The sequence below is a fragment of the Triticum aestivum genome, chromosome 2D, assembly GCF_018294505.1.
Source record: "Triticum aestivum cultivar Chinese Spring chromosome 2D, IWGSC CS RefSeq v2.1, whole genome shotgun sequence".
In the NCBI taxonomy this organism is placed as follows: Eukaryota; Viridiplantae; Streptophyta; class Magnoliopsida; order Poales; family Poaceae; genus Triticum; species Triticum aestivum.
Window position 1 is genome coordinate 426,203,968 of NC_057799.1, and position 26,079 is coordinate 426,230,046.

At 46.7% G+C, this 26,079-nt stretch overlaps 1 protein-coding gene across 2 annotated transcripts; it reads right to left on the bottom strand.

The window, feature by feature from the left end:
• Positions 1 to 18,321: 18,321 nt before the first annotated feature.
• On the bottom strand, positions 18,322 to 25,807 carry LOC123053596 (probable amino acid permease 7). 2 transcript variants are annotated; one of them, XM_044477070.1, is made up of 7 exons: positions 25,446 to 25,807; positions 25,069 to 25,305; positions 23,219 to 23,312; positions 19,718 to 19,932; positions 19,469 to 19,602; positions 19,114 to 19,341; positions 18,322 to 19,011 (listed from the first exon to the last, which is right to left on the bottom strand). In XM_044477070.1, the coding sequence occupies exons 1-7, from the start codon at positions 25,531 to 25,533 to the stop codon at positions 18,610 to 18,612; spliced, it is 1,398 nt and encodes a 465-aa protein (XP_044333005.1). In that variant the 5' UTR covers positions 25,534 to 25,807; the 3' UTR covers positions 18,322 to 18,609. The 2 variants fall into 2 exon arrangements, with proteins under 2 accessions (XP_044333005.1, XP_044333006.1); XM_044477071.1 differs by lacking the exons at positions 23,219 to 23,312; positions 25,069 to 25,305; positions 25,446 to 25,807 and adding exons at positions 20,085 to 20,178; positions 20,284 to 20,517; positions 20,645 to 21,727.
• Between the last annotated feature and the right edge of the window lie 272 nt (positions 25,808 to 26,079).

Here is a 26,079-nt window from a genome sequence, read left to right on the forward strand (position 1 = left end):
TCGTCCGGCTGTCCAAAATCCCAGAAACAGGATGCAAAGTTGCGGGAGTTTTGCAGGGTGTCCAGACCTCTGCCACGTAGGACTTCGACACCCCCGACCCACAAAAAACCTCACCCAAACCCGTGTTTTTGTCCCTTCCCCCTTACTCTGCACCCGTTTCCTTCCTGGACACCGTTGCCGTTGTACCACCCGCCCGCCCGTCAAGGTCTTGTTGGACATCCGCTGCTCCACACGGCCGCCATGCCGCTTTGCCTACGCTGCCGTTGCACCTCTCGCCTGTCCGTCGCACAGGTACCATTCGCCCCTGCGGATGCCGTCCGTGGGGGTCATCATGCCAGGTAAGTGCTTGGCGAAATGTTCGTGCTAAATTTTTGAAATATTTTTTCTTCTTCTTTGAACCAATGGATTTGGACATGGAGTACATCTACGACAACTCCGTTGAGTTGTCCGATGAGGAGGAGTATGCGGATGAAACGGCGATGATGCAGATGGTCCTTGCAGATGTAGAGTGCGGAATAGCATGTTCTCAACTTCAAGTGATCGATTAAGGGTCATCTAGTGCTGAATTGGAATAGGGCACGAGGGAATTTGATGGCGATGGACGACTACTTTGCCCCCGATGTCGTATTCGCGGACAATTTTTGTTGGCACATTCAGAAAATGTTCGACCGCCTCTACAATGGCGTCCGGGCATACGATGACTACTTCATCTTAAAGAAGGATGTCGTAGAAAGAATTGGATTCTCTGACTACCAGAAGTGTAGGCTGCATTGCGGATGCTTGCATATGGCACGACCGAAGATTCGTGGCACGATTACCTTCAGATGTCTGAGAGCACATGCACATATACGATAGTTGGATTTGCTACTGCGGCGGTCGGGGTGTTTGGTTCTCTGTACTTGTGAGAAAACCAACTAGACACCGAAATGCCCATGGCACTCTTGAAAGCAAGAGGATGACAAGGTATGCCCAGATCTCTTGATTGCATGCACTAGAGATGGAACAACTGGCCATAGCTCTACAATGGCAATATTAGGACCATGTTAAGAAGCCCACCATCATTTGTAAATTAGTTGCTTCAAAAAATATTTGGATTTGACACACTTTCTTTGGCATGCCCGGGTCTCACAATGATATCAATGTGTTGCAGTGGTCTCCATTTTTTGCTAGATTGAGTGAATAAGAAGCTCCCTCGTTCAACTATATCATTAATTATCATGACTACAACATGGTGTACTATCTGGTTGAAGGTGTCTATCCTCCCCGGGCAGCCTTCGTCAAGACTATCCCTGACCCAGTTGGTGAGTAAACAACTCACTTAGCCCAAAAGCAAAGAAGGTGCTAGAAAGGATGTGGAGAGGACATCTTGAATGCTCCAAGCCCGCTTTGTAGTTGTTCGAGGACCTACAAAAATACGGGATCTGAAGACCTTGAGGGAGATGATGACATGTTGTGTGATCATGCACAATATGATCATGGAGGATGAGGGTGAAGATGTCGCCGAAGGTCTAGAATTTGATAATATTTGTGATCCTATCCAATTTTCACATTAGAATCTGGCCATGTTTGAGAAGTTTTCCCAAATGCATCAATAGATTCGACACCGAGGAAAGCAGCTAAAGGAAGATCTGATTTAGCGTATACTCAAGTTTGAACTATTCTATTTCAAGTTTGGGGGAGAATTAGAACATATGCGCAAGTTGAATTCAAGTTTGAATAATTATTTTAAAACTTAGTTGGATTGTAATATTTACATTTGATCTAGTGCCGCATTTGAATATTTTCACTCCTTAAAGATTTTATACTTTTATTCTGGATGCTGCTGATTTTGAAAAAAAATAGGGGCAGGCATTTTGAAGAAAGGGTTGGGTGATCGAATCTTGTATTCGGGTCCATGGATGACTTCAGACTAGTCCGCGAATAAATATACTGTCTGTTTTAAAGGTGGCGTCAGAGATACCTTTAGAGCTTTTATTTTATGATCAGGGGCCACACCCCCGGATCCATTTCATATAGAAAGAAACCACAAGTTCTACAGGGTAGATTCTCCGTCATAAGGACAACACCAACGACAAATAAGAAAGACTCCCAGAGCAGCTCAACCACCCTCAACTAGGAACTAGTTCTCTACTATCTTTTTATTACAGACTGGAACATCAAACTTGTTGGGGAACGTAGTAATTTCAAAAAAGTTCCTACGCACACACAGGATCATGGTGATGCATAGCAACGAGAGGGGAGAGTGTGTCCACGTACCCTCGTAGACCGAAAGCGGAAGAGTTAGCACAACGCGGTTGATGTAGTTGTACGTCTTCACGATCCGACCGATCCAAGTACCGAACGCACGGCACCTCCAAGTTTAGCACACGTTCAACTCGATGACGTCCCGCGAGCTCCGATCCAGCAAAGCTTCGCAGGAGAGTTTCGTCAGCACGACAGCGTGATGACGGTGATGATGATGCTACCGACGCAGGGCTTCGCCTAAGCGCCGCTACGATATGATCGAGGTGGATCATGGTGGAGGGGGCACCGCACACGGTTGGGAGAGATCAACAGATCAACTTGTGTGTCTATGGGGTGCCCCCCTGCCCCCGTATATAAAGGAGCTAGGGGGAGGCGACCGGCCAGGAGGAGGGCGCGCCAAGGGGGGAGTCCAACTCCCATCGGGAGTAGGACTCCCTCTTTTCCTAGTTGGAGTAGGAGGGGAGAAGGAAGGGAGAAAGGAAGAGAAGGAAAGGGGGCGCCTCTTCTCCCAATAGGGCCCATGAGGCCCAATCAACTCCCTGGGGGGTTCCGGTAACCCCCCGGTACTCCGGTATATGTCTGAAACCTTCCGGAACCTTTCCGGTGTCCGAACATAGTCGTCCAATATATCGATCTTTACGTATCAACCATTTCGAGACTCCTCGTCATGTCCGTGATCATATCCGGGACTCTGAACTACCTTCGGTACACAAAAACTCATAATACCGATCGTCACCGAACTTTAAGCGTGCGGACCCTACGGGTTCGAGAACTATGTAGACATGACCGAGACATGTCTCCAGTCAATAACCAATAGCGGAACCTGGATGCTCATATTGGCTCCCACATATTCTACGAAGATCTTTATCGGTCAAACCGCATAACAACATACGTTGTTCCCTTTGTCGTCGGTATGTTACTTGCCCGAGATTCGATCGTCGGTATCTCAATACCTAGTTCAGTCTCGTTACTGGCAAGTCTCTTTACTCGTTCCGTAATACATCATTCCGTAACTAACTCATTAGTTACAATTCTTGTAAGGCTTATAGTGATGTGTATTACCGAGTGGGCCCAGAGATACCTCTCCAACAATCGGAGTGACAAATCCTAATCTCGAAATACGCCAACTCAACAAGTACCTTCGGAGACACCTGTAGAGCACCTTTATAATCACCCAGTTACGTTGTGACGTTTGGTAGAACACAAAGTATTCCTCCGGTAAACGGGAGTTGCATAATCTCATATTCATAGGAACATATATAAGTCATGAAGAAAGCAATAACAACATAACTAAACAATCAAGTGCTAAGCTAACGGAATGGGTCAAGTCAATCACATCATTCTCCTAATGATGTGATCCCGTTAATCAAATGACAACTCATGTCTATGTTAGGAAACATAATCATCTTTAATTAACGAGCTAGTCAAGTAGAGGCATACTAGTGATACTCTGTTTGTCTATGTATTCACACATGTACTAAGTTTCCGGTTATTATAATTCTAGCATGAATAATAAACATTTATCATGATATGAGGAAATAAATAATAACTTTATTATTGCCTCTAGGGCATATTTCCTTCAAAACTAACAGGTGAAAAGAGGATAAATCAGGCCATCACATCGACCTCAGGAGAGAATCACCAGTCGGAGAGCACCACATGTATGTTGTCAGCTTCCTGAGGATATAGCTTTTGTTACTCCAGTGTTGCTCTCCCCCATGCACAACATCATTCATTGTTGTCTTCCATTAAGCGTCTCCAAGCCATTTGCGATAGTCCTTCAGCTCGGTTCCAGTGTTAGAGGGTCCTTCAAGTGTTTTGAAATCAAGCTTTAAAACTCTTGCATCAGACCCCACTAGAGATCTTGAAACAGCTTGGTCCAATCTCTTAGGTAGTGAAAAACCAAACCCAAGAACCGTTTCACAGACACCCAGGAACATCTATTAAGACTATCGAATTTCTGAAGTTCCATGGTCCCCACAAGACTGCATAACTCACTACATTCAAGTGTAAGAATCTTTTGTTGCAAAGCCAATTCTTAACAATTGACTCAAAATCATTAACTGAGGTATGGAACACCAGTTCAATCTCTGACCAAACCACTCTAGCTACAATACACTGAAAGAACATATGATAAACTGTTTTCACTTCTTTACAATGAACACATTCTAGAGGCTTGGCTATTCCACGCTTCCTAAGATTATCACAAGTCATAATCTTATTCTGTGAAAAAAGCCACAAGAAACCTTGAATTCTAGGCAGTAATCTGACACTTCAGACAACAGGTAAATAAACAAGTTGAACCTCTATAAAATTAATAATAGCATATAGAGATTTAGATGAATAAATCCCTTTAGACTCATATTTCTGAAGAAAATATGCCATAGAGGCAATAATAAAGTTGTTATTTATATTTCCTTATATCATGATAAATGTTTATTATTCATGCTAGAATTGTATTAACCGAAAACTTAGTACATGTGTGAGTACATAGACAAACAAAGTGTCACTAGTCTGCCTCTACTTGACTAGCTCGTTAATCAAAGATGGTTAAGTTTCCTAGCCATAGACATGTGTTGTCATTTGATGAACGGGATCACATCTTTAGAGAATGATGTGATTGACTTGACCCATCCGTTAGCTTAGCACTATGATTGTTTAGTTTATTGCTATTGCTTTCTTCATGACTTATACATGTTCCTACGACTATGAGATTACGCAACTCCCGAATACCGGAGGAACACTTTGTGTGCTATCAAACGTCACAACGTAACTGGGTGATTATAAAGATGCTCTACAGGTGTCTCTGATGGTGTTTGTTGACTTGGCATAGATCGAGATTAGGATTTGTCACTCCGATTGTCGGAGAGGTATCTCTGGGCCCTCTCGGTAATGCACATCACTGTAAGCCTTGCAAGCAATATGACTAATCAGTTAGTTATAGGATGATGCATTACGAAACGAGTAAAGAGACTTGCCGGTAACGAGACTGAACTAGGTATGATGATACCTACGATCTAATCCCTGGCAAGTAACATACCGATGACAAAGGGAACAACGTATGTTGTTATGCGGTTTGACCGATAAAGATCTTCGAAGAATATGTAGGAGCCAATATGAGCATCCAGGTTCCGCTATTGGTTATTGACCGGAGATGAGTCTCGGTCATGTCTACATAGTTCTCGAACCCGTAGGGTCCGCATGCTTAACGTTCGATGACGATCCGTATTATGAGTTCATGTGTTTTGATGTACCGAAGGTAGTTCGGAGTCCCGGATGAGATCACGGACATGACGAGGAGTCTCTAAATGGTCGAGACATAAAGATTGATATATTGGATGACTATATTCGGACACCGGAATGGTTCCGAGGTGTATCGGGTATTTACCGGAGTACGGGGGGTTACCGGAACCCCCGGGGGGTTAATGGGCCTTCATGGGCCCTAGTGGAAGAGAGGAGGCAGCAGCCAGGGAGGCGCCCCCCACCCAAGCCCAAACCAAATTGGACTAGGGGTTGGGGGGCCGCCCCCCTTTCCTTTCTCTCCTCCTCCTCTTTCCCCCTTCTCCTTGTGGAAGTAGGAAGGAGGGGGGCGAATCCTACTTGGAGTAGGACTCCCCCCCTTGGGCTCGCCTCCTCTTGGCCGGCCTCCTCCTCCCTCCCCCCTTTATATACGTGGGAGGGGGCACCCCAAAGGCACACCAAAGTTTCTCTTAGCCGTGTGCGGTGCCCCCTTCATAGAAACACACCTCGGTCATATCGTTGCAGTGCTTAGGCAAAGCCCTGCACCGGTAACTTCATCATCACCGTCACCACGTCATCGTGCTGACGAAACTCTCCCTCGGCCTCAGCTGGATCAAGAGTTCGAGGGATGTCATCGAGCTGTACGTGTGCAGATCGCGGAGGTGCCATGCGTTTGGTGCTTGATCGGTTGGATCGCGAAGACGTTCGACTACATCAACCGCGTTACTTAACGCTTCCGCTTTCGGTCTATGAGGGTACATGGACACACTCTCCCCACTCGTTGCTATGCTTCTCCTAGATAGATCTTGCGTGATCGTAGGATTTTTTTTGAAATACTATGTTCCCCAACAGTGGCATCCGAGCCAGGTCTATGTGTAGATGTTATATGCACGAGTAGAACACAAAGAGTTGTGGGCTATAATAGTCATACTGCTTACCAGCATGTCATACTTTGATTTGGCAACATTGTTGGATGAAGCGGCCCAGACCGACATTACATGACCGTGTTCATGAGACTAGTTCTACCGACGTGCTCCGCACACAGGTGGCTAGTGGGTGTCTGTTTCTCCAACTTTAGTTGAATCGAGTGTGACTACGCCCGGTCCTTGTTGAAGGTTAAAAGAACACACTTGACGAAAAATCGTTGTGGTTTTGATGCGTAGGTAAGAACGGTTCTTGGTAAGCCCGTATCAGCCACGTAAAACTTGCAACAACAAAGTAGAGGACGTCTAACTTGTTTTTGCAGGGCTTGCTGTGATGTGATATGGTCAGGACGTGATGATATATAAATTGTTGTATGAGATGATCATGTTTTGTAACAGTTATCGGCAACTGGGCAAGAGCCATATGGTTGTCTCTTTATTGTATGAAATGCAATCGCCATGTAATTGCTTTACTTTATCACTAAGCGGTAGCGATAGTCGTGGAAGTGGCGAGACGACAACGATGCTTCGATGGAGATCAAGGTGTCAAGCCGGTGACGATGGTGATCATGACGGTGCTTTGGAGATGGAGATCAAAGGCACAAGATGATGATGGCCATATCATATCACTTATATTGATTGCATGTGATGTTTATCCTTTATGCATCTTATTTTGCTTAGTACGGCGGTAGCATTATAAGATGATCTCTCACTAAATTTCAAGGTACAAGTGTTCTCCCTGAGTATGCACCGTTGATACAGTTCGTCGTGCTGAGACACCACGTGATGATCGGGTGTGATAAGCTCTACATTCACATACAACGGGTGCAAGACAGTTTTGCACATGCAGAATACTCAGGTTAAACTTGACGAGCCTAGCATATGCAGATATGGCCTCGAAACACTGAGACCGAAAGGTCGAGCGTGAATCATATAGTAGATATGATCAACATAGTGATGTTCACCATTGAAAACTACTCCATCTCACGTGATGATCGGACATGGTTTAGTTGATATGGATCACGTGATCACTTAGATGATTAGAGGGATGTCTATCTAAGTGGGAGTTCTTAAGTAATATGATTAATTGAACTTTAATTTATCATGAACTTAGTACCTGATAGTATTTTGCATGTCTATGTTGTTGTAGATAAATGGCCCGTGCTACTGTTCCTGTTGAATTTTAATGCGTTCCTAGAGAAAGCTAAGTTGAAAGATGATGGTAGCAACTACACGGACTGGGTCCGTAACTTGAGGATTATCCTCATTGCTACACAGAAGAATTACGTCCTGGAAGCACTGCTAGGTGCCAAACCCGCTGCAGGAGCAACACCAGATGTTATGAACGTCTGGCAGAGCAAAGCTGATGACTACTCGATAGTTTAGTGTGCCATGCTTTACGGCTTAGAACCGGGACTTCAACGACGTTTTGAACGTCATGGAGCATATGAGATGTTCCAGGAGTTGAAGTTAACATTTCAAGCAAATGCCCGGATTGAGAGATATGAAGTCTCCAATAAGTTCTACAGCTGCAAAATGGAGGAGAATAGTTCTGTCAGTGAGCATATACTCAGAATGTCTGGGTACCACAATCACTTGACTCAGCTGGGAGTTAATCTTCCGGTTGATAGTGTCATTGACAGAGTTCTTCAATCACTGCCACCAAGCTACAAAAGCTTCGTGATGAACTATAATATGCAAGGGATGGATAAGACAATTCCCGAGCTCTTCGCAATGCTAAAGGCTGCGGAGGTAGAAATCAAGAAGGAGCATCAAGTGTTGATGGTCAACAAGACCACTAGTTTCAAGAAGAAGGGCAAAGGGAAGAAGGGGAACTTCAAGAAGAACGGCAAGCAAGTTGCTGCTCAAGTGAAGAAGCCCAAGTCTGGACCTAAGCCTGAGACTGAGTGCTTCTACTGCAAAGGGACTGGTCACTGGAAGCGGAACTGCCCCAAGTATTTGGCGGATAAGAAGGATGGCAAAGTGAAAGGTATATTTGATATACATGTTATTGATGTGTACCTTACTAATGCTCGTAGTAGCGCCTGGGTATTTGATACTGGTTCTGTTGCTCATATTTGCAACTCGAAACAGGGGCTACGGATTAAGCGAAGATTGGCTAAGGACGAGGTGACGATGCGCGTGGGAAATGGTTCCAAAGTCGATGTGATCGCCGTCGGCACGCTACCTCTACATCTACCTTCGGGATTAGTTTTAGACCTGAATAATTGTTATTTGGTGCCAGCGTTAAGCATGAACATTATATCTGGATCTTGTTTGATGCGAGACGGTTATTCATTTAAATCAGAGAATAATGGTTGTTCTATTTATATGAGTAATATCTTTTATGGTCATGCACCCTTGATGAGTGGTCTATTTTTATTGAATCTCGATAGTAGTGATACACATATTCATAGTATTGAAGCCAAAAGATATAAGTTTAATAATGATAGTGCAACTTATTTGTGGCACTGCCGTTTAGGTCATATTGGTGTAAAGCGCATGAAGAAACTCCATGCTGATGGGCTTTTGGAATCACTTGATTATGAATCACTTGATGCTAGCGAACCATGCCTCATGAGCAAGATGACTAAGACTTCATTCTCCGGAACAATGGAGCGAGCAACAGACTTGTTGGAAACAATACATACTGATGTATGCGGTCCGATGAGTGTTGATGCTCGCGGCGGGTATCGTTATTTTCTAACCTTCACAGATGATTTGAGCAGATATGGGTATATCTACTTGATAAAACATAAGTCTGAAACATTTGAAAAGTTCAAAGAATTTCAGAGTGAAGTGGAAAATCATCATAACAAGAAAATAAAGTTTCTACGATCTGATCGTGGAGGAGAATATTTGAGCTACGAGTTTGGTCTTCATTTGAAACAATGCAGAATAGTTTCGTAACTCGCGCCACCTGGAACACCACAGCGTAATGGTGTGTCCGAACGTCGTAGTCGAACTTTATTAGATATGGTGCGATCTATGATGTCTCTTACTGATTTACCGCTTTCGTTTTGGGGTTATGCTTTAGAGACGGCTGCATTCACGTTAAATAGGGCACCATCTAAATCTGTTGAGACGACACCATATGAACTGTGGTTTGGCAAGAAACCCAACTTGTCGTTTCTTAAAGTTTGGGGCTGCGACTCTTATGTGAAAAGGCTTCAACCTGATAAGCTCGAACCCAAATCAGAGAAATGTGTCTTCATAGGATACCCAAAGGAGATTGTTGGGTACACCGTCTATCACAGATCCGAAGGCAAGATATTCGTTGCTAAGAATGGATCCTTTCTAGAGAAGGAGTTTCTCTCGAAAGAAGTGAGTGGGATGAAAGTAGAACTTGATGAGGTAATTGTACCTACTCCCTTATTGGAAGTAGTTCATCACAGAAATCAGTTCGAGTGATTCCTACACCAATTAGTGAGGAAGCTAATGATGATGATCATGAAACTTCTGATCAAGTTACTACCGAACCTCGTAGGTCAACCAGAGTAAGATCCACACCAGAGTGGTACGGAAATCCTGTTCTGGAAGTCATGTTACTTGACCATGACGAACCTACGAACTATGAGGAAGCGATGATGAGCCCGGATTCCGCGAAATGGCTTGAGGCCATGACATCTGAGATGGGATCCATGTATGAGAACAAAGTGTGGACTTCGGTTGACTTGCCCGATGATCGGCAAGCCATAGAGAATAAATGGATCTTTAAGAAGAAGACTAACGCTGACGGTAATGTTACTGTCTACAAAGCTCGACTTGTTGCGAAAGGTTTTTGACAAGTTCAAGGAGTTGACTATGATGAGAACTTCTCACCCGTAGCGATGCTTAAGTCCGTCCGAATCATGTTAGCAATTGCTGCATTTTATGATTATGAAATTTGGCAAATGGATGTCAAAACTGCATTCCTTAATGGATATCTTAAAGAAGAGTTGTATATGATGCAACCATAAGGTTTTGTCGATCGAAAAGGTGCTAACAAAGTGTGCAAGCTCCAGCGATGCATTATGGACTGGTGCAAGCCTCTCGGAGTTGGAATATACGCTTTGATAGTGTGATCAAAGCATATGGTTTTATACAGACTTTTGGAGAAGCCTGTATTTACAAGAAAGTGAGTGGGAGCTCTATAGCATTTCTGATATTATATTTAGATGACATATTGTTGATCGGAAATGATACTGAATTTCTGAATAGAATAAAAGGATACTTGAATAAGAATTTTTCAATGAAAGACCTCGGTGAAGCTGCTTATATCTTGGGCATTAAGATCTATAGAGATAGATCAGGACGCTTAATTGGACTTTCACAAAGCACATACCTTGATAAAGTTTTGAAGAAGTTCAAAATGGATGAAGCAAAGAAAGGGTTCTTGCCTGTGTTACAAGGTGTGTAGTTGAGTCAGACTCAATGCCTGACCACTGCAGAAGATAGAGAGAAAATGAAAGTCATTCCCTATGCTTCAGCCATAGATTCTATCATGTATGCAATGTTGTGTACCAGACCTGATGTGTGCCTTGCTATTAGTTTAGCAGAGAGGTACCAAAGTAATCCAGGAGTGGATCACTGGACAACAGTAAAGAACATCCTGAAATACCTGAAAAGGAATAAGGATATGTTTCTCGTTTATGGAGGTGACAAAGAGCTCGTCGTAAATGGTTACGTCGACGCAAGCTTTGACACAGATCTGGATGACTCTAAGTCACAAACCGGATACATATTTATATTAAATGGAGGAGCTGTAAGTTGGTGCAGTACCAAGCAGAGCGTCGTGGCGGGATCTAAGTGTGAAGCGGAGTACATAGCTGCTTCGGAAGCAGCAAATGAAGGAGTCTGGATGAAGGAGTTCATATCCGATCTAGTTGTCATACCTGGTGCATCGGGTCCAATGAAAATCTTTTGTGACAATACTGGTGCAATTGGCCTGGCAAAGGAATCCAGATTTCACAAGAGAACCAAGCATATCAAGAGACGCTTCAATTCCATCTGCGATCAAGTCAAGGAGGGAGACATAGAGATTTGCAAGATACATACGGATCTGAATGTTGCAGACCCGTTGACTAAGCCTCTCTCACGAGCAAAACATGATCAACACCAAGACTCCATGGGTGTTAGAATCATTACTGTGTAATCTAGATTATTGACTCTAGTGCAAGTGGGAGACTGAAGGAAATATGCCCTAGAGGCAATAATAAAGTTGTTATTTATATTTCCTTATATCATGATAAATGTTTATTATTCATGCTAGAATTGTATTAACAGGAAACTTAGTACATGTGTGAATACATAGAGAAACAGAGTGTCACTAGTATGCCTCTACTTGACTAGCTCGTTAATCAAAGATGGTTAAGTTTCCTAGCCATGGACATGAGTTGTCATTTGATGAACGGGATCACATCATTAGATAATGATGTGATTGACTTGACCCATCCGTTAGCTTAGCACTATGATCGTTTAGTTTATTGCCATTGCTTTCTTCATGACTTATACATGTTCCTATGACTATGAGATTATGCAACTCCCGAATACCGGAGGAACACTTTGTGTGCTACCAAACATCACAACGTAACTGGGTGATTATAAAGATGCTCTACAGGTGTCTCCGATGGTGTTTGTTGACTTGGCATAGATCGATATTACGATTTGTCACTCCGATTGTCGGAGAGGTATCTCTGGGCCCTCTCGGTAATGCACATCACTATAAGCCTTGCAAGCAATGTGACTAATGAGTTAGTTACGGGATGATGCATTACGGAACGAGTAAAGAGACTTGCCGGTAACGAGATTGAACTAGGTATGATGATACCGACGATCGAATCCCGGGCAAGTAACATACCGATGACAAAGGGAACAACGTATGTTGTTATGCGGTTTGACCGATAAAGATCTTCGAAGAATATGTAGGGGCCAATATGAGCATCCAGGTTCCGCTATTGGTTATTGACCGGAGATGAGTCTCGGTCATGTCTACATAGTTCTCGAACCCGTAGGGTCCGCACGCTTAACGTTCGATGATGATCAGTATTATGAGTTTATGTGTTTTGATGTACCGAAGGTAGTTCGGAGTCCCGGATGAGATCACGGACATGACGAGGAGTCTCGAAATGGTCGAGACATAAGGATTGATACATTGGATGACTATATTCGGACACCGGAATGGTTCTGAGGTGTATCGGGTATTTACCGGAGTACCAGGGGGTTACCGGAACCCCCAGGGGGGGTTAATGGGCCTTCATGGGCCCTAGTGGAAGAGTGGAGGCAGCAGCCAGGGAGGCGCGCGCCCCCCAAGCTCAAACCGAATTAGACTAGGGGTTGGGGGCGCCCCCCCTTTCCTTTCTCTCCTCCTCCTCTTTCCCCCTTCTCCTTGTGGAAGTAGGAAAGGGGGGGGGGGCGAATCCTACTTGGAGTAGGACTCCCCCCTTGGGCGCGCCTTCTCTTGGCCGACCTCCTCCTCCCTCCCCCCTTTATATACGTGGGAAGGGGGCACCCCAAAGGCACACCAAAGTTTCTCTTAGCCGTGTGCGGTGCCCCCTCCACAGAAACACACCTCGGTCATATCGTTGCAGTGCTTAGGCGAAGCCCTGCGCCGGTAACTTCATCATCACCGTCACCACGCAGTCATGCTGACGAAACTCTCCCTCGGCCTCAGCTGGATCAAGAGTTCGAGGAACGTCATCGAGTTGTACGTGTGCAAATCGCGGAGGTGCCGTGCATTCGGTGCTTGATCGGTTGTATCGCGAAGACGTTCGACTACATCAACCGCGTTACTTAACGCTTCCGCTTTCGGTCTACGAGGGTACGTGGACACACTCTCCCCGCTCGTTGCTATGCTTCTCCTAGATAGATCTTGCGTGATCGTAGGATTTTTTTTGAAATACTAAGTTCCCCAACAATTTCCAACTCAAAGAGTCCTCCTCCTGGCTAAATTTGGTAAGCTTGAGGATATTAATCAGATCAAACCACGAAAGCATGAGTTCATCAAACATGTTCTTCTAAAGGTACATTTGAGCTCCGGCCCATCCCATAAATCTGAGATGGTTCTATTCTTCTCATTAACTAGGATATACAGATCCCAAAACTGGGTAGCCAGAGGGGCATTCCCATACCAGGTATCTCCCAGAACCTTACTAGTCTACCATTGCCAGCATGCCACTTGTAACCCACCCTAACAGCTTGTAAAGCCCAAAGGAAACTTTTCTAAAACTGGGAGGGGTGAGAGCCATGGCAGCAGAGAATATTTGGGTTTCTAGTATTATACTTACTATCAACTATCTTCCTCCACAAGGAACCTTCCCCAGCTACATATCTTGTAACCCAAGCTCCTATAAGACAAACATTCATATCTTGCAAGTTTAACACACCCATCCCACCAAACTCGTTTTTCATGCAAATGGATGTCTAGTTGGCAAGATGCAACTTGTGAGCACCTTCACTATCACTCCAGATGCAACTAGCCATGTGTGAGTTGATCAATTTCAGAGCCCACTTGGGAAACTTGAAAAAGGACAGTAAATACAAAGGAATACTAGCTAGGCAAGATTTGATCAAGGTGATTTTGCCTAAGTAGGAGAGGAGCTTACCTCTCCACTCAGCAATCCTTGCCAAAATCTTATCTATAAGGACTTGAGATCCTCCCTACTTAATCTGTCAAAATGGAGTGAGACCCCTAAATATTTAATGGGGAAATCCCCAACTACACATCGAAAGATATCTACAAATTCTTTCAATTCCTCAGCTTCCACATTAATTGGAACCAGGGCACTCTTGTGGTAGTTAATCCTCATACCAGAGACCTGTTCAAAATAAGTCAGAATCCACTTTAGGTTTAGTGTTATTCTACTATTTTTCTCCAGGAACAACAATGTGTCATCAGCATATTGCAGACACATCACTCCACCAGGAACTAACTCAGGGCAGAGCCCTTGAACCAGCCCAGCATGAGAACCTTTAACTAGCATCCTAGAGAAAACATCCACCACCAGATTGAAAAGCAGAGGGGTCACAGGGTCCCCCTGCCTCAATCCTTTTCTAGTGAGGAAGAAATCACTCTCCTCACCATTCAGCTTAACTACAACAAAGCCACCCTGTGTGATATTTCTAATCCATCCTATCCACTTGGGCCCAAAACCTCTAATAGCTAGCAACTCATATAGGAAATCTCAATTAACCTTATCATAAGCTTTCCCATAATCAATCTTAAAGACAAGCCCCTGTCTGCTAGAGGAATGCACAACATGTACAATCTCATGGGCAGTTACAACACTCTCTAGTATAAACCTACCCCTTACAAAGGCAGACTGGAAGCCTGAAATCAGTCTCCCCATGACTACAGCCAACCTGTTAGTCAAGACTTTTGTGAAAATCTTAAAGCAACAATTAAGCAAACTAATAGGCCTAAACTTATTGATAGTTTTTGCTTCGGTCTCTTTGGGGATCAAGGTAATCATAGCAAAGTCAAGTCTAAACAAATCAAGATCACCCTCAAACCAGGCATTAAACGTTCTAATCAAATCTCCCTTCACCACATCCCAAAAAACTTGATAAAACATAAAAGGGAGCCCATCAGGCCCAGGTGCCCCATCAGAATAAGATCCAAAAACAACAACTTTAATCTCTTCTTCACAAAAGGAAGCTTCTAGTGAAGGAAATATGCCCTAGAGACAATAATAAAGTTGTTATTTTATAATTCCTTATTCATGATAAAGGTTTATTATTCATGCTAGAATTGTGTTGATCGAAAACCTAAATACATGTGTGAATACATAAACAAATACCATGTCCCTAGTGAGCCTCTACTAGACTAGCTTGTTGATCAAAGATGGTTAAGGTTTCCTAACCATGGCATGAGTTCTCATTTGATAACAGGATCACATCATTAGGAGAATGATGTGATGAACAAGACCCATCCGTTAGCTTACATAATGATCGTTCAGTTTTATTGCTATTGCTTTCTTCATGTCAAATACATATTCCTTCGACTATGAGATTATGCAACTCCCGGACACTGGAGGAATGCCTTGTGTGCTATCAAACATCACAACGTAACTGGGTGATTATAAAGATGCTCTATAGGTATCTCCGAAGGTGTTTGTTGAGTTGGCATGGATCGAGATTAGGATTTGTCACTCCGAGTATCGGAGAGGTATTTCTGGGCCCTCTCGGTAATACATATCATAAGCTTGCAAGCAAACGACTAAGGAGTTGGTCACGAGGTGATGTATTACGGAACGAGTAAAGAGACTTGCCGGTAACGAGATTGAACTAGGTATGAAGATACCGACGATCGAATCTCGGGCAAGTAACATACCGATGGACAAAGGGAATTACGTATGTTGTCAAACGGTTCGATAAAGATCTTCGTAGAATATGTAGGAGCCAATATGGGGCATCCAGGTTCCGCTATTGGTTATTGACCGGAGAGGTGTCTCGGTCATGTCTACATAGTTCTCGAACCCGTAGGGTCCGCACGCTTAACATTTGATGACGAATATTGTATTATATGAGTTATGTGATTTGGTGACCGAATGTTGTTCGGAGTCCCGGATGAGATCACGGACATGACGAGGAGTCACGAAATGGTCGAGAGTTAAATATTGATATATATAGGACGATGGTATTCGGACACCTGAAGTGTTCCGGAGGGTAGCAGGTACTTATCGGGTCACCGGAAAGGAGTTTCGGGCACCCCCAGCAAACATATGGGCCTTATGGGCCAAGTGAAGGAATACACCAGCCCTGGTGCGCCCCTATAGAGGCCAGCCCTATGAGGAGGAGAAGGAAAGAGGGGAGAGCAAGGAAAGTGTGGATTAGGATTCCTACTTTCTTCCCCTCTCCCCCCTCTTTCCTTCCCCCTCGGTTATATATGGCAGGGGGGCGCGCAGCTTGGGAGGGACTCCAAGTAGGATTCCTCCTACTTGGGCGCCTCCTATGGCTGCTCCTCCCTCCCTCCCACCTATATATATGAGGAGGGGGGGGGCGCCTAGCACACAATAGAGAATTGCCTAGCCGTGTGCGGCACCCCTCTCCACAGTTTACACCTCCGGTTATATTTTCGCGGTGCTTAGGCGAAGCCCTGCGAGGATCACTTCACCATCACCGTCACCACGCCGTCGTGCTGACGGAACTCATCTACTACCTCGACGTCTTGCTGGATCCAGAAGACGAGGGGCGTCACCGAGCTGAATGTGTGCAGAACTCGGAGGTGCCGTATGTTCGGTACTCGATCGGTGGAGCGCAAAGAAAGTTCGACTACATCAACCGTGTTGTGAAACGCTTCCGCTTACGGTCTACAAGGGTACGTAGACACACTCTCCCCCTCGTTGCTATGCATATCCATGGATAGATCATTGCGTGTGCGTAGAATTTTTTGTTTTCCATGCAACGATTCCCAACATCTAGTTTTGCATTTTCCTCTATGGTCACCTTTTCAGAGGCATTATAGAAGTCCTCTTGGAGATATATTTGTGGACTAGGTTCCCAACTAAACAGCTTTTTTGTAGTAATCTACTACTATTTTTTGCATCCCTTTATTATCACTAACTGGACCCTCATCACCTTCCAGAACATGAATAACTTTTTTCCTCCTCCTTTGGTTAGCCATAGCTTGAAAATAAGTTGAGTTCCTATCCCCTTCCAAGATGTCTCTATCTCTAGACCTTTGCCTAGCTTTAATTTCCTCTACCTTCCAGACCTCATGTAACTCTTTAAGGATCTCATCCATCCTTATTCTATGACTATCAGATAAGTCTCCACTCTCAGCTTTCACATCTAAGCTATCATACTCAGCCATCAGCTCTTTCTTATCTCTTCTAAGGGCAGCCTCTATATTCCTACTCTAGTCTCTGGCCAGTTTTCGAAATGTCCTCACCATGTGCTGCCAGATATCCACAGGGTTACTGCTATTACACCTGCTAGTCCAGGCTTTTACTACTAAATCTTTGAAATCAGGTCTGGTAATCCACCATTTCTTAAATTTAAAACTGCTACTTTTTGGTCTGTGGTCAACACCAGAGTCCCACACCACAGGAGTGTGATCACTCCCCACCTAGGCAGCACCAGCACTTGTCAAAGGAGCATCTATAACCATAACCCTCAATTCCCCATAAATGTGCCACTGCCGCTATCTTGACCATGTACGACTGCCGATGGCAAGGAATAGGGCAAGGCTAAGCCGGTGAATCTTCTCATTTCTGAGTTAAATTTATTTATAGTATAGTTTTAGTAGAATACAGGGATGAATTGTGGTCCCTTTTGGTTGTCCGATGCAATATGTTAAACTTTTAATGTATGCTTTGTATGCTTTGTATAGATTTGGTTTTACATGATCAACACTGCATGAATTTGTATGGATATGGGGGTAAGAAATGAGGGGATGGTTGTAAACAACGAACATAAGAGGGGTGAACTCAAATTGTCTGTAGACATACAAGGGGCTAAATTAGGCAAATGTGGTTGTAAATGCTCTTATCGTTTTTTCATAGAGTGTCTTATCAGAAAGTATTCCAAGCCTCCAACCCAAGAGAACCGAACTGTTCCGGATGATAAACTACTCTTGACGTAGTTATTTTACGAGGATCTTTGCAGCACAGGGAGCACTGTAGCACCATTTATATGTGTTGCACCACCATTACACTCTTGAGATGAGGCTGCTACTTTATTCTCCGACCATTGTCATCAAGAACGCCAAGGCCAGGCAAAGCAATCCCAAGAAGCCCCCCTGGATCATGTTCTTTCCCCTCATTTCAGTAAAATCGATCCTGCAGGCGCATGTTTTATGCATGCTGAATGAACATGCAATCTGAACAAGTTACCAGATGCAGGCATGAAGTACAAAGCCGAAAGGGAAACAACGCTGAGCAGTCAGTCTAAGTTCTGAATTACGCAACTGCACATCGCGTTGCACGGGACAGGATTGCCAGAAAGTAACCTCAACTCAAGTAACCTGAAAATCTAACATGTGTACAGGTTTCAGTCCAATGAACAAGCCAGAAAGGAAGGCACTGAAAACGGCGTGCCACTGCGCTGCGGTCCTGCAGATACAACAGGCTTGTACGTACTTGGTTGTTCATCGCCACGGAGGGAGAAACCTAATGCTCCCCAGTAGTGACATTCTCCATCACCATTACAGTAGTAGAAAGCAGCAATCAAGTTCCAACCCGAAGGATAATCTCTCTATCATGAGCACATCATATATGCTATACTAGCCTAGCTTCTGGCTGATGACCCCCTGGATGGAGCCGACGAGCGCGAAGGCGCTGATGAGCAGGCAGACGGTGCTGAAGCCCTGGAGGAGGAGCCACCTGGTGGACCAGCGGGGCACCTTCCGCTGGATGAAGTACATCTCCACGGGGAAGTAGATGGCCAGCGGCCAGAAGTTGAGCGCGCCCAGCAGCGCCAGGATCTCGTTGAAGTAGGGGAAGAAGATGGCCACGGCCGTCGTGCTCGCCACGTACGCCGTCCGGAAGCACACCCGCAGGAGGTTTACCCTGTAGGGCGGCAGCAGCGGCACCTTCACCGTGTGGAAGTCGTTCACGAACCCGCTCCCCGGGTACCGCTCCGCGAAGTGCCTGTCCGCGAACTGGTAGATCGGCTGGCTGTACACCTGCTCACATTTTGTTTTGCTTCGTGTCAGTTCAGAGCTCTGCATTCTGTAATAAAATCGCTCTGCTGAGGTTTCAGTTTCAGGGTTTTTGGTGGTGCGTGCCTGGTAGCCGCCGAGCAGGTGGAGGATGATGCAGGCGTTGGCGAAGTCGATGAGCCAGTAGGGCTCGTAGAAGCCGAAGCCGGTGAGGAGGTTCCCCGGCGCGTCGTTCCCGAAGGCGGCGTACCCGAAGCAGCCGCAGCAGAGGTAGAAGAAGGTGGTGACCAGGATGGAGATGATGGACGCCTTCTTCATCGTCTTGTTCTCGGCCGGTGGCGACTTGAGGGTGTCCTACAGTATGTATTGGCACGCGCACGAGCGAAACAAAACAACGTGTCATCCTGCTCACTGGTTTACTGACAGTACTACCAAATACAGTAAGTAATTCTGAAAAGACGGATGATACTAGGAGTATTACCTGAATTTCTAGGAGGATCAAGGAGTACGGGTACGCGAACGCAATGTCGCCGATGGCCTGTGAGACGCGCCATACCTTGGCGACAGGGGTTTTCATTGGGACACCCGTTATGCTCCCTTTGATGACGCCGTTAGCTGAAGAACAAGCGTGTCAGCTTTGTGTCGTTTTTCAACGCTTATACTGAGATCATCAACTAAGTAATCTGACTGGCTGTCCGGGTCCGGGAAACAAGCAGGGCATAGCACTTACAGATGGTGTTGGCGAGGCCAAGGCCGAGGCCGATGAAGGCGTAGGAGAAAGACATGACCGCGGCGACGACGGAGAGCCACGCCATGTCGTGGAAGTCCGGTATGGAGGAGAGAAGGAGCTGTACCCCGCCGAACATTAGCATGTAGTAGCTGCCGTCGAAGCTGCAGGGCGCGTCGTGCCCGTGCGCGTGGTAGCAGTTGGCCTTCAGAATCGCCCTGCGGCATGCAAACCGATCGAATTAAAACAGCAGCACGTACTACGAATGCCAAAAGGAAGGCAAAATATGTACTGTAATTCTAATCCAAGTCACATGATTCTTGCTCCATCGTTGCTGCAACTAATGCCACTGCTGAACGGCGGTGGCTACCTGATGCTAGTGGCGGTGGTGATGGTGTACGCGACGCCGCAGCCGTACAGGCTCAGGTACTGCAGCGAGCCGCAAGCCCAGGTCTGCTTCTTGCCTGAGCACGTTGCCACAGTGATGCACCGATCAAATCACAGTACCACAGCACAGGCAAGCAGTAGCACAAGCTGAATAGCTTTGCATGCTGACTAAAGGATAGTACCGAGGTAGACGCGGACGGCGTCCATGTAAGAGCGGTTCCTGGGCCCCTTCTCGGCGTCGTGGCAGCGGTAGCAGTCGGAGAGGAGGGAGGCGGAGACGTAGGTGACGAGCGCGAAGCACAGCATGCACGCCGGCCCGGCCACCCACCCCAGCTGCGCCACGCCCCAGGCCAGCGACAGCACCCCGGACCCGATCACCGCCGTGATGATGTGCGCCGCGCACGTCCACGCGGTCCCTGCAGCACCAGCAGCACCACAGGAGGACACGCCAGGCCGGCGGCAGCAGCAGCAGCAGCGTAAGCAAACGAAGAAGCAACCGCGTATAGCGTGTTAGGAGGAGGAGGTGCGTGCCGCCATGCATACCGGTCCGGGGCGGGCTCCCGTCGTCGTCGCAGCGGCCGTCGATCACCTGGAGGGAGTGCTGCACCGCCATTGCCCCGGCACCGCGCAGAGGCTCGCCCTCAGCCAAGATTCGCGCCGCTTCCACGGGAAGAGGCTAGAGACAGGCTCAAATTAATGGGGTTCAGCCAAGAACCGCGGAGCTATACGGCGGCACACGACCGGAGCGAGCGAGCACGTAGCGGGCTGTGGGTGTGTGGGTCCCGCGGGGACGTAGCCAGTGGGTAGGTTGCTCCTTTCTCAATCGGTTTTGACTGTCAGCTGGTTCGTGGCGAGCGGGTGGAGAAGGAGCGGAGACGAGACGAGAGTGAGACAGACATCGCCATGCCGGTGAACCCCCGCGTACCAGTGCGTGAATCTTTGGTGCCGTTGCCATCGCGATTTTGTCCGTTGCTTTTGGACGCGGATCCCGTAACTTTTTCTCGAGAGCGAAAAGCGCGGCGGGGTACACGGCCCCCTCCCCTCCCCGACCCGAATTACTGAAGCTGGATCATGGGAGATATGCAGGTCAGCTTGGGGAATATCTGTGAATCTTGATTTTCTAAAAATATCTGTGGATCTTTTCTTCTTGCGAAGGAATGTGAATCTGATAGAGTTTATCTTCTATATTACTCCTAACAACATGTGGTGGAAATGTAGATGCGGATATGATCGATTATAAGGATCGCCCAACTCTGAATGTGGACCGGTGTCGTGGCAGCATTTGGTTGAAGATAAGCGGGAGTGTGGTGGTTTGGCACTGCGTTAGTCCGAAAGCGCATGTGGGCTGCCAATGCACACGCATGGAGCCGGTTGGTCCATTGAACTGCACCTAGAGGTAGGGCCGTAAGGGTTAGGACCATACTTAGAACATAGAAGGACGTTTCCGCGTGGGATGCTATGCTAGAGATTTCATGCCCATCCCACAATCGTTTATGATCTTGTCTCCAATCTTCATAGGCAATGTGTCAATAATTATGGACGATCATGAAGTAAATGCTGAAGAAAATTGCTAAAGAGGCATTAGAGACACTTGGGAGTACAAGTGATTGATCTATCAGTAACTTTCCGCGTCTGCTAAATGTCAGGCGCCTGAAAAAAAAATTGGGCGTCGGTCACTTTTCCTGCAAAGCACGAGGCCAAAGGCGGGGACGGCGCGAGGAGTGCCGGTCAGGGCGACGCCAAGCCATGCACAAGTGGAAGTCTGCCAGGAGCGAGTCCGAAACATGACGGGTGGGAGAGGGGCAGGGGGTCGCTAGAGCTATTCATCGATAGGGGTTAGAGGGATGGCCGGGGGCTTCAACGGCTAGCACGGTGGGGCAGGGAGGCGGCATGCGGCGGCGGCCGACGGGCGGAGGCCAGCTGTTGCACGGGAGGAAAAAGAAGATGAGGTTGAAAATGAACAGTGTCTGGTCTATTTCTGGCCGTTGGATCAAGATCTAGTGGCCCTGGAAAAAGTGACTGATGCAAAAAAAAATTATTCTCATGTATTTTTACAGATTCAAAACCTCTCGACTTGATGCACCTAGCAACATTTTACTGGAAATGTAGAGAATTTAAATATCAATACCGAACAATTTTGCTGAATTGGTACCTTTTCCATGGCCCCTCTCTTGCAAGCGCCAAGCGCCATACTCAGGAAAGTGCTAGTGGTCAGTTGGTCACGAGGAGGCGTCACCCTTGGCCCGATAGAGTCCGAGCATTTGGACTTGCGGGGAGCCTATAGATATACTCCCTCCGTTCCAAATTACTCGTCGCAAAAATGGATGTATCTAGAACTAAAATACATCTAGATATATTCATACCCGCGACAAGTAATTTGAAGGGAGTACATGTTGTGGCAGTAGCTTTCTCTCAACTTCATTGTTGACTTGACGGTCCCCTTGTAGTTGCTCGAGAAAACAACCCTTCCCGGCCAAATTCGGCACGACATTCTCGCGCATGCTAAGCACCAGATAGATCGTGACAACCCGGAGGGGACAAGTTGGCAATGGCATCCAGGGAAATAAACGAGCAGCACGCCAGTGCAAGGAGAGAACCGGATGTGAGTACGTTGATTTCATATAAGTATCATGGGGGCAGCAGGCATTTGGAAATGGGCTTGGCTCCTACCGGCCCAATCCATGGTCTACTGTCTCGAGGCCATTTTGGGCCTGGAGATCCATCCAAGCTCTAGCAAAAGTTGGGATGTCCCGGATTTCTCAAAAAAAAAAATTGGGATGTCCCATTTTTCTGTTTCTATTAAAAAAACTGGGATGGCCCAAGGGTCAAACTGCGTGGATGGGCCGGGCAAAAGAACAGCACCGGGCTTTGTGGGGAGCCTGGTAGGCGAACGGGACGGTTGAAATGAAAATAAAAAATCAGGGGAGCAACCAAACACTCACTACAGGGTCTACAGCTGAGCCACTCGCCCCCCTCGAAAAAAAAACTGAAGCCACTCGCCCCCCCTCCAAAATAAAATAAAATTCCGAGTCACTCGCACTAAAAGAAAAAACGGCTGAACCAGTCTTGACAAAGGGTGTAAAAAAAGTGTGCATGAAATGAAAGTAAGTAATGTACCTGAAGCTGATGGAAGCGGTGATGGTGTAGGCAATGCCGTAGCCGAACAAGGCTGTTTGCTGCAAAAACTGGCAGACCCACGCGCTGTTGCTACCTGGCAAATAATACAGTATGATTTTTATTTTCTTTCAGAAATGACCAGCCTTTTTTTTTTGCGGGTCAATGACCAGCCATTACGAACTAAACTTTTCATACTAGGAGTAATAATATACAAATTCACAAACAAAAAGAGTAATAATATACACAAAAGATCATACTGGAAGCGAAAACAGGGTTGCTAGTAGGTTCCAACTTCCAACGTTTTTTCTATTTTTTGAAACAATGCAAAAGGTTTGCCATTTTCATTGAATAAGAAGAGGGTTTTTAGAGGTATTGGCCAAAGGCCGAAATACAAAGCATCACTCTTACGGCATTGATTCTAGTAACACACAAATATTTAGCCCCGGCGAGGCACCACAAAGATGCTTCCTCTTTGATTCTTGCAACTATGACACACATCGGAACCACGGTGTTGCGGAAGGCACACGCATCCCACTCCTTTCAGATTTTCCATGAGATAAGAAACATAATAGAGACAAGCGCCCTATGAAATTGCGACATCATGAAAGCATTGCTGCTCCACCACTCCTTCACGGAAGCCATACCTCCCCAATCTGTTGGGTATACATCGTGTAAGCCAGGCCAGGCTTTAATCATGCCCCACACTCTCACGGTGTGCCATATTGAATAAGAAGGTGGGCCGCCGACTCTTGAATCTGCCTGCCCCAAACTTCCAACAATGTTGGCACATCCGTATTGTTTCAGTATGGACAAAGCACGTTTGGTCCAGCGGAAGAATCCCCTGGGTTACGGATTAGGGTCACAATCAAACAGCTGCGCCACGCCCACGCGGCAGTGCACATTGGCTGCAAGACTTGTCTCATGCCTTGCGGAGCTCAAACGGACCACCACCACCACCTTCCCATTGTTACTTGCCAGTCCCGCTAGACATAGCCAGCTGTCCTGCTCTTGCTCTGCAGTCCCAAACACGAACTCGTGTACCGCGACCAGTTATTATATTAAAGACATTAGCGGTCTCAATCAGCGGGGAAGTTGGATTAGGAACGTGCCTGTCCACCACGTCCCCCTTTTGACGTGCTCTCAGTCAGCAGCTCCACAGAATGCCTGGTCCAGCCGCGTGATTTCGGAGCCTTCTTCGATCGATCTCTTTTTTTTTTTGAGCAGTTCGATCGATCTCTTGTTCCAGTGCTGCTCGTCTCCGCTCGTGTGTCTCTCTCTCTCAGAGTTTGTTTTTCCTTCGCTCCCGTTACACACCAGAAGTAATATAATAATGTAATGAAGATTGCATGGTACAGAAGCACCATGGGCGACAGAGCCTCAATGGCTGGATAGGTATTCCCTCCGTCCGGAAATACTTGTCATCAAAACGGATAAAAGGGAATCTCTTTTTATTCCTCTAGATACATCTCTTTTTGTCCGAAAATACTTGTCATCAAGGGGCCTATGATTACAAGTATTTTCGGACGGAGGGAGTACCAGCCAGAGCAAGAGAAGCAGAACAGAGACGTGACTTCATAGCCCCCCCCTCTGTAACACGGGTAGCTTTGTTTAATAGTAATACCCTAAAAAAAGGCATCGTATCTTTGTTTAACGACTTGATGCCCAATGTCTGGCTATGTTGTCTCTGTCAGATTGTCACTCGATCGTGGCGAACAGTGAACGGTTACCAAATACCCGCTCATTAATAACTAAACTAATTTATCATCTTGTCTGAAGATTTGGATTGGGAACCGTCGGACAGAAAGAAATGACAAGAAAGGAAAAGGACGGGCGGGACGTGGATTGCGTACCTAAGTTGCGCTCGACGGCGTGGGCGTAGGTGCGGTTGCGGTGCGGGCCGTGCTCCGGGTCCGGCGAGCGGTAGCAGTCGGCGAAGATGGTGGACTGCAGCGCCGTCACGGAGGCGAACACCACCATCATGCCCGGCCCGGCCACCCACCCCAGCTGCGCCATGCTCCACGCCAGAGACAGCACCCCGGACCCGATCACCGCCGTGATCACGTGCGCCGACGCCGTCCATTCGTTCCCTGCATTCCAATCCAATCCAATGGCGAAGTCACAAGTCACAACACATCGACGACCAAACGCAGCGAGAGAGAAAGATCCAAAGAAACCGATCGATCCATCGATCGACGGGGATGAGGTTCGGTCCGGGCGGGGCGCTCACCGTTCCTGACGATGTTGAGATGGCGCTTCGGCCCGTCGGAGGAAATGAGAGGAGCCGTGGCATCGCCCCCTCCTTCGCCGAACGCCATCGTCGGGGGAATTCCGCTCCCTTCCCGGCCGGCCGGCGGAGAGCACGGAAGGGGAATCGTATCAGGGAGACTCGCTGAACTGATTGGAATACTGCTTGGCGAATGGTGGCTCGATCGATCAGCTGTTATTTGAGGAAGCACTGATGCGGCGGTGGATCGAGAGGACGAGGAAAGAGGCTTATTGTACTAACGGGGATCGCATGCGTGAGAGGCTCTGCTGTGACTGGCTCCTCGAGTGTTCGCCGCGTGTAGGCCTGCACACTGGTGTGGTGAGGTCCAGGATACTTGGCGCCGTCTGATTGCGCTGTGGTCAATTCACAGAGGTACAGTGGGGCGCTGCGTAATTGCAGCAAATCTTTCAGGGCCACAGATTGTATGCGGAAACCAAATTTGGTTTTGAGAATGTTACTATGTGCAATCATTGCAGGATGCATGTTTTGTTCTTTGGGATCTCTCCCGAACAAACCAGATTTACCTGGGCAGGGGTAAACTGTTTGGCATTTTCTGAAGTACACTAGACTTTAGCTCCCCTAGTATGGACACAGT